Genomic DNA, 9762 nt, shown 5'->3' with positions numbered 1-9762 from the left:
AAATAAGATACTCATCTCATAAAATTAACTTATGAAATCTTCTCATAAGATTGTGTGAAAAATATATTGAGTAGTCAACTAGTCATGCAATATTGTTAAAGTGTTTTGTAGATATATATTTGGTTTTGTCTTTCTAAAAATACATAAAATTTAAAAAATGTATTCGATTTGTCATACTCATTTAGAATGATAGAATCGCAGAGTATATTAGATGATAAATTTTAGTATTTAAAATTTCAATGTACCCAGTTATGATATAAAATGGGGGAGACTACTTCAAAGTCAACTTTGAAAATTTCGTACCACAAAAGCAAAACCATAAGCCTTTAAAGACAGAATTCTGGGCTTTTCCAAGGGAAGTTCACTCTCGATTTTCCCGTCGACGAGAAGATACTATCACGATTCATGAGGATAATATTCTCGTATTATATTCGATAGTCTTTAAATATTATTTTGCGATGGTCTAATTTTAAATATATAGACATGTGATGTCTATATATTTTATACATTGTACCATTATGCTCCGTTTGATAGGATTATTATTAATTTATGTATAATTTATCTTGTCTAATACTACGTTCTTCTCGTCATATTATTTATCCTTCTATTAAGTATTTATTTTATATCAATCAAATCATTAATTATTTATCTTACATCAATCAAATCATCGAATTTAAATTACTATATTACCTCTTATAAATAATATTATTCATATTTTATTTATTATTAAAAAGGACAAAATGATAATTTTGTATTTTTATATAAAATTCAACTAATCAAATCAAATAAACTATAATCTATCAATCAAATCAATTATTATATTCACTACCATTTCTTATTTATTTTTTATTACATTACATTACTTATCTATATATTATTTATCCTATCATTTCTACCAAACGGAGCCTTATGGTAATATTAACTCCATATTTCCCCAAGAAACTAGCGAAAACATTTATTCTTGTGAAACATAGACATCGAACAAATCTATTAAGCAACACATTCGTTACAATCAATAATAGGCTCAATCATACAATAATTAAAGGCTCACGCATAATCTTGATGACTTACTATTGGAGTCTTGGCAGATTATCTTCATTTGGTGACCCCGCTCATTTCAAGATTTAGTATACTTCAAGTTCCTTAGCTTCAATAATCAATCGGGGATGGATCTCTTATTGTGGGCATCCCCTATCGTTTTACACCACAGCACAATTTTTTTTTATATTTCTTTTGGCTTTTTTAATATATTTTTAATTTTTTCTTTTTTCATATTTTTGGGCTTTTTGTTTCAGATATTTTTATTCCCTATCAATATTTTTATTTTTATTTTTTCAGCCGTTTATATATATATATATATATATATATAGAGTTTTGTTATGCTGCCCACCTCCATGCCCACCTATGAGGTGGCACTCATCCATTGGATGAGATAAATCATATACAAATGGTTCATCCAATGGATGAGTGTCACCTCATAGGTGGGCATGAAGGTGGACATCATAACAATACTATATATATATATATATATATATATATATATATATATATATATATATATATATATATTCAAATTTTTTCTTTTCCATTTTTTGGAATTTTTGTTTCCTTTTTTTTTTTGCAATCGAACCGGTAACTCTTAAAAAATGGTTCGAGCAGTCCAACCGATTTAACTTGACAATCGGATTGGAATACTATTATATTATTTTACCCTTAAAAAATGGTTCGACCGGTCCAACCAATTTAACTGGACAATCGGATCGGAATACTATTATATTATATAAAATAATAATGTGTTATAATAATTGATTTATTTTAAATTTTAAAGATTACAAATACATATATTTGTAAACAAAAAATAATTAAAATAAGCTCAAATACTACTAAATTAATATTTTTAACAAAATTCAAAATCAAATAATCACATATATATATATATATATATAAATAAAAATTTCAAATTTCAAATAGTGGAAATAATTTTTTTTGAAAGAAATTTAACAAAAATTAAAAAATTTTAAAAATATGCTCACCGATCAGTCCGGTTCTTGACCGATTACCGGCTCAAAGTTGGTCCGACCGATTATTGACCGAGTTTGACATATCAAAAGGTTTTTGGACATGGTTAGGATGGGATTCGTGACCGGTTCGCGGTCGAACCGATCGGTCTGGTTTTTAAAAATTGTTTTGAGAGTAAAACATATTTTGAGTTTCATTTTTACTCATTTTCACGTGTTTGATTATTTTCTTTTTTTTTTTACCTTCCAATAATTTTTTTTAAAAAAAATTAAAACAGGAGGAGAGAAGACTTGAATGTAAAAAGTTTGATTTTCTTGATCATTTACATGTCTAATTTTTTTAATTCTTTGACTTTTATTTATTTTGAGGGTAAAACATATAAATTTTTTTTCTTTATATTGACATATTTAATCGGTTGATGCATTATTATATAATATAGAAGTATAAATTATAACAAAAGAATTTGATATAAGAAAAATAAATAAAAAACATAAATAAAAAAAATTTCTTTTAAAAAAATTATAATATATTAAAAAAAATTAAAAAAGAAAACAAAAGCCAAAAAATTTAAAAGGAAAGAATTAAAAAATATATTAAAAAAACAAAAAAAATAAAAAAAAAAGAAAAAATTGGGCTGTGGTGTAAAATGCTACACTACAGCATCCCCTACTGTGGGGATGCCTATAGTAGGGAATTCATTCCCCAATCAATATGCATATAAACTCAATGCTTAGTGCATGTACAACGACCGATTTCCTTACTCGCCCCTCTAAGGGATGACAATCTCGCAAGTGGTAGGTCTTACGCGAAGACCTTTCGCGCGGTTAAACCTATCGGTAAAATATTTTTTTAATTTTTTTTAAAAATAAAAAGAAAGGTTGAGATGATTTGACTGTTCGAAATCAAAGGTCAGATCATCTCAATCATTATTTTAATTTTTAAAATTATTTTTTATTTTAAAAAATTAAATAAATTGTAAAATAATAATAATAATAATAATAATAAAAATAAATAATACTTCCTCTGTCCCATATATATTGTCTTCTTTTTTTTTAACATAGATTAAGAAAAAGTTATTGGAAAAGTAAATTTTATATAGATTTTATATTTTATCCCTATTTAATGTATTAAAAAATGATTGCACAATTTTCAAAATGTAGTTAATAAGAGTATATTAGTAAAGAAGTGAAAAAAATATTACTAAATATGGTATATGACTATATATTTGAAAGAAAAAAAAAACGTTGACAATATAATTGGAAAGGAGTATAAAATTATGAATGTTTTTTTTTATTTGTGTGTTTTTTTGGATAATTATGTTGCGTTTTTAAAATTATGTGTAATTTTTAAATTTAATTATGTACATTCTAATTTGTTATATTTACGTGCATTATTATTATGTTTTACAAAAATTCTTTAATAGAATAAAATAATATTTCAATATCACCACAACACTGTAGGAACATACAACGAAATTCTCAATGCTGATATCATCATGCGATCAAGTTATCAACTTCACCACAGTAACTTCTTCACATTGTTGAACATGCTCGTATAGAATGAAAACTTGAATACTCAAGATAAAAGCAAGATGAACGTCCTTATTCTATTCTACCTTAGTCCTTGGTCCTTACTTTGAAATTCTGACTCGAGCCAAAAAAATCTCAACCACGAGCCTGTAGCTTTTCCATTTCCACACAAACTAAAAATCACGATGTAAAGTAGTTTGTGTAACTAGAAGTGAAAGTTCATCAAGAACAACCTTTGATAGATCTCAAATTTAAACCAAGTCATGATCAACTTATATATCATGCTATGACCACAAATGATAGCTCCAATCATGATAAAATCTATAGAAAAGTACAGAATTTGTCAATCTGCTTTCAACAACTGCAGAAAGAAATGAAACAACAGTGCAAAATGCTACAACAACGAAACATGAATAAACAATGCCTAACTTGATCTCCTGAAGAGAGAAATAGTGAACATCTATGCAACTTTCTGAATCCTCTTGTCTCTTATGGGCAAATCAATGGGTTTTTGAGCCTCGTGAGGATGGTCCGGGCCAGTGTAAACCTTTAAATGGTTGAATAATTGTCTGCCGAGCTGCACGAAACACAAGAAACTGCTTATATATATATTGCATAATGATAAGTACTCAAAAGTAATATAAGAGGCATTAGTCTGGATATATCATCTTGCTTATCGTACAGTTCAACTAAAACTAAGGATGTGTACATATTACTAAAACATGATAAATAATAATAATAATAATATTGGCCTTAATTAGATGATCACTGGAATTATTTGTTGACGAACAACAAATACCCCCACTCATATATGTAGCCTATGTAGCACAATGTATCAAAATGTGGTTTTTAGGCTACTGTATAGTTTTAAACTATTTGAATCCTACTATTTACATTATGTATATAGTTTTTTGATGCAGCTACAACAGTTCGCTCCACCATTGCAATAAATAGATGAAAGCATACAGATGAAAAAAATCACACTCCCAATGCTAACAATTTCAAATTCTTGAATTGCTACATGATATTATTGTTGTTACACTCTTGAATAAATTTGTCATGTGGTTGCTGTTATGTGTAATAATGTAACATGTAGGTGCTGGGTACTGAGTTTCAGAAGAAAATGCGACATCTTGTGCATGTCAATAGAAACATACCCTCTGTTTAGGGAGCATTCCACGGACAGCATGCTCAATTATTCTCTCAGGAATTCTCTTCTGAAGTTGATCAAAAGTTTCCACTTTCATCCCACCTGGTCTCCCCGAGTGCCTTCTGTAGAGTTTTTGCGTCCGTTTTTTCCCAGATACAGCAACCTTCTCTGCATTGATCTATCGATGCCATAAAGTATTAGAAATACTTCATCTCACACGTATGTATTGCTTTGATAGCGTGTTTTTTGTAAGAGATGACCGACATCAGAATGATACAAGGAGTCAAGGTCGTATCTAGACCAAGTTGGATATTTTCAAACTAAGAGAACGTTATGAAAAATCATACTTAAGGATCACTAAAACTAGGACCAAAATAACGTGCTACAAAGATTCCATGCAATTACTATATTTCGTATATTAATTTGAAGTCTCGTCACAATATTATGGGAGTTCACACTGCCAAATGTCATCTTACCACTATAACAAATGCTCCCATGTCCACACTTGGAGTATAAGTAGCCAGGTTCTTTCCCCTGATATAAATGGCTATAGTTGAGGCCAGTCTTCCAAGAATCTTGTCCGTGGCATCTACTATATACCAAGGCTTGTCTGTATTCACATGATCGGTGCCTTTGGGATACCATGTTTTATTCCATTTATCCTACGATAAGAAAACAAAAAATCAAATGGATAATCTTAACTTGATTTATTAACACATAAGAAGCATAACGGCACCTATTAGAACACTAAAAATGTTCTCAACAGAGAAACATAGATTAGTTCATTGAGTGAACTAATTCAATGATGACATGGATCAAAATCAAACAACAATGCACATGATACACACTTCAGAAATTTGTAGGCAACACATTTTTCAGTCAATGGAACACATATCCATGCAAATTGTAGACAATCTGAAGTACAGTTTGCATCAGACACCACGAGGCCTTGTTATAAAGGCATTTACAACAAATATTGATTTATGGTGTATCAAAAAGAAACATTATTTCCTTGCATATAGCGAAAACAAACATACCATCCAGAGACCTACACCCTCAGTCTCAAAGTTCGTTCTCGAGATACATTGTTTTCTTCATAACAACAGTTCAAGGAGGCACCAAGTAAGAACGTAACGCATAATACAACATAGAGGGAAAAAACAAGTAATACTTCAAAGATACAGCAGCTCTTTATCCCCACAACCATGTTTCACATAGGTCCAAGGTTCACATTTACCACCTTCTTAAAACTACTTAAAGAATACAGTAAATCCTTCTTTTCATTGTGAACTAAACTCTTCTTGACCATGGTTAACGTATTTCTATCAATCCAAAGTCCAGGTCATGTCTTCCAGCATCAGTCTGAGATGATATGCCAATTATAAATCTGCTACAATCAAGGGACTTGAAGGTTTGATTCATTTAGCTTATCGGAAACATCTCAAAAGTTTATATCAGCTGGTTTCTCAAAGATAAAACCAGTGTCTGAAATTCAAAGAGTTGGATAAGCACCCGAAACATACATTTAGCATTTCATGGACGAAATAAGCTCGGTATTATCATTTGCTACAAATTTTCCACAATGTCCCAATCTTTGCAATTAACAGATTCTAATTCTAAACAAAAAAATATATGGGCTGGTGCACAAATACAAAGTATGAAACCGAAAGTTTCGAAACATTAGAGTCCAAAACCCAGTATTATCCCATTCCGGGGGTGGGGTGGGGAATATAAAGTCTTCAGAACCAAAAATTACAGTCGAGCAACAAAAGGAAAAGAAAACGTGGGTAAAATTTCTTACAGGGCCAGTGAGGTCGTCGAACATCCACTGCTGCTCGACTGGTACAAGCGCCGTAATTTCTTGGCAGAATATCTTGAACGGCCGACTAGCTGGGGCCGAGTGCTTGGATGAGACAACAAGAGAAGATCCAAGAAATGGGGTTTTATCGAGAGATGGGGAGAAGTGGTTTCGAGAATGTTTTGTGGGCGCAATCGATGAAATGGCGCAGTTTACCGCCATTGCCATTGGTGGGATTTCTGTGCTTCCTCAGTTGAGTCGCGAGGAAGGAAGAAACAAGTGAAGTGGATAAGGATTAAGATGTTCTTCTTGGGCTTTCGTGAGGTTGTAGACCTGTAGTACCATGTTATTGTCCAATATATAGTACGTCTGTCTCAAATATACAGTTATATATTATATTTAATAATATTTTTTTACATTTTTTTATTAATATATTTTTATTAACGAAACTTTGAAAATTATGCAGTTATTTTTTAATACATTAAATACGAATAAAATTAGAAGTCTATATAAAATTTACTTTTTTAATATTTTTTTTTAATCTGTGTGAAAAAGAAAAGAGGACAATATATATGACAAATGGAGTATTATTTATTTTTTGTTTTAAAATATTAATTTTTGTTTTTTTAAAAAATATATTTAAAATTAAATATTTTAATATATATTTCAGCCTAATTTGAATTCTTTTTTTGATTTTTTGTCAAAATCGGATATTGGCTTATTTATTTATACTTCAAAATGTATTATTAGCACTCCGTTTCCTTTAATTAATCAATTCCTAAACAAATTACCCTTCAACTTATTTTCCTTATATTATTAAATTTAATTTTATCTTCAAACATCTAAATGAAAATTTTGGTGAATCACAACTAAAATTTTTATTTTAAAAAAACATTAAAAATTTAATATTTAAAATTTTTCCATAATTTTTTATTATATAAAATAATAAGATATAGAATAACAAAAGTTCTTCCTAGGTTTTAGCAAGGGTACATAAATTTTGTTTAGCTTTTTTCTTCTATAAAATGCATAAAAATATTGGAATATATAAAATGTTGATGTACCAAAACTTTATTATCTACACAACAGTAAAAAAAGAATATTTAAACTATATTATTTGAAACCTCGATATTATTTTTTCCTAAAAAATGTATTAAAAATTTTAATATTCAATTAAATTATATTATTATTTTAAATGTTTAAATATACAACATGTCAGTCATTTGCCAACTAAATAAAATGTAATCAAATTTGTTGTTGCACAAAAAATTTTAATACCAATTATCAAAATAATAAAAATAAAGAATTAAAATTTTTGCTACATAAATATTTATTTTAAAACTTTGATATATTTGAAATATTTCTATTTTTAAAAAATAAAGAATCAAATAAATTAACTAATAAGTTTAAAATACGCAGTGCATAGTCAATATATCAAATTAAACAAACCAAAACTAAAACTTAAAATGGCTCAATCAGTTATTGAATTAAATAAAATTAATATTTCAATTCAAATGTGTTTCTTATTAGTAGTAGTGGTATTTTATCTTAAAATATAATCATAGACAATGTGAAAAAGAAAGTACGATAGAATTTCGAAAATTAGATAACATATAAGGAGGGTAATCGTGGAAATGTATATATATATATATATATATATATATATATATATATATAAACAAAAGGGTATATTGAAAATAGAAAAGTTAAATTTTCCGGCCTAAAATTTCATTTCAAAAATAGTAAATGAATAAAAAAAACAAATAAAGATAATATTGAATTTAAATTCATAGATAAAGATATATTATGAGTGAATGATAGAAAATTTTATCTAAATATTTTAAAATACATGTAAAAATACAATTAAAATTATGAAAATTTCAAAATAATTTTTTTATAATGAAAAAAATTTTATTTAAAAAATATATAAAAATACGTGTAGTATATCATTAATTTGGGTAATTTCAAAATATCTCATGATTGTCTCTTCGATTTTTTTTCAACTACCCTAATAAAATCTTATAAATTATGAGAAGTCTATTGGAAAAAATTATAAATAAACATTAAATTAACTAAAAAATAAAAAAAATTTAATTATTTTTATTATATCTACTAACCTTTATAATATCAATGATTAATTTGAAATAAATTTATCAAATCTTGCGTCTTCGATTTTTGTGGAGTCTGACTAAAAAAAATAATTTTAATATAATATTTATTGGTGCACATTTAAATAAACTTCAGACCATAAATCCTCTATTTTTTTAAAATTATTATTATATATATATATGCATAAAAGTCTGCTAAAAGGGAAAGCTCAATTTTTCATGCCTAAAACTCATTACTAAAAGTATAAAAACGTTACTATAAAAAAATGAATAATATTTGATTGAAAATTATAATTATTTATTAATATACAAAATATTATGATATAACAATTAACAACAAATTCAATTTTGGCTTTAAAAAGATGAAAAACAGTTCCAAGATAACAATAAATTCAAATTTTGGCTTTAAAAAGATGAAAATCGTAGATTAATTTATTAAATTTAAATTTTTACGATGATACGCAATGACACAAAAAAATATTCAACAGCAGATTTTAAAAAAATGTTACACAAAAAGCCAAAAATATATAAGATCATATTTTAAAAACAACAAAATCCTTTTACGAGATAATGCTAAATTTAAATTTTATTCTAATTTTTTAGATTACATATTCAACGACATATTTAATAATATTACGCAAAGATAATGTTAAATTTAAATTTTATAAACGGTATAATTTTCTTTAGATGATATATCTAACATATTAAAAAAAAAAGTTACGCAAATAAGACCAATAAATATATAACATAATTAGAAAACAACAAAATCCAATCTCTTTTCAGATGCCCATGTAAGAAAATGTTACGTAATAAGACCAAAAAAATATAACATAATACTTAAAAAGTAGCAAAATCTTTTTACGAGATAATGTTGAATTAAATTTTTTTAACAATATAAGCCTTTTTAGATTATATATTCAACAACATATTTAAAACAATGTCATGCAATAAGAAAAAAATATTAGCATATTTAAAAAATAGCAAAATTCTTTTACAAGATAATGTTAAGTTCACATTTTTCAAACGTTATAATCTATTTTTAGTTAATATTACGAGTTATTTATATTGTAAATTTTTTTTTAAAAAAACTATAATACTATGTAGGTAATATAAGTAATTGTATATATACAAAAATAGTTTTAAAATTTTTTCATAAAA

General features: G+C 26.8%; 1 protein-coding gene across 1 annotated transcript; it reads right to left on the bottom strand.

The window, feature by feature from the left end:
• Positions 1 to 3754: 3754 nt before the first annotated feature.
• LOC140875225 (large ribosomal subunit protein uL13c) lies at positions 3755 to 6821 on the bottom strand. The gene is made up of 4 exons (XM_073278854.1): positions 6500 to 6821; positions 5175 to 5360; positions 4706 to 4876; positions 3755 to 4125 (listed from the first exon to the last, which is right to left on the bottom strand). Exons 1-4 carry the CDS (start codon positions 6722 to 6724, stop codon positions 4009 to 4011), a joined length of 699 nt encoding a protein of 232 aa, XP_073134955.1. The 5' UTR covers positions 6725 to 6821; the 3' UTR covers positions 3755 to 4008.
• Positions 6822 to 9762: the final 2941 nt, after the last annotated feature.

This window comes from Henckelia pumila, chromosome 1 (assembly GCF_033568475.1).
Source record: "Henckelia pumila isolate YLH828 chromosome 1, ASM3356847v2, whole genome shotgun sequence".
Classification (NCBI taxonomy): domain Eukaryota; kingdom Viridiplantae; phylum Streptophyta; class Magnoliopsida; order Lamiales; family Gesneriaceae; genus Henckelia; species Henckelia pumila.
Note: the sequence above shows the minus strand (reverse complement) of the source record. Positions and strands in the feature narration are given on the sequence as shown.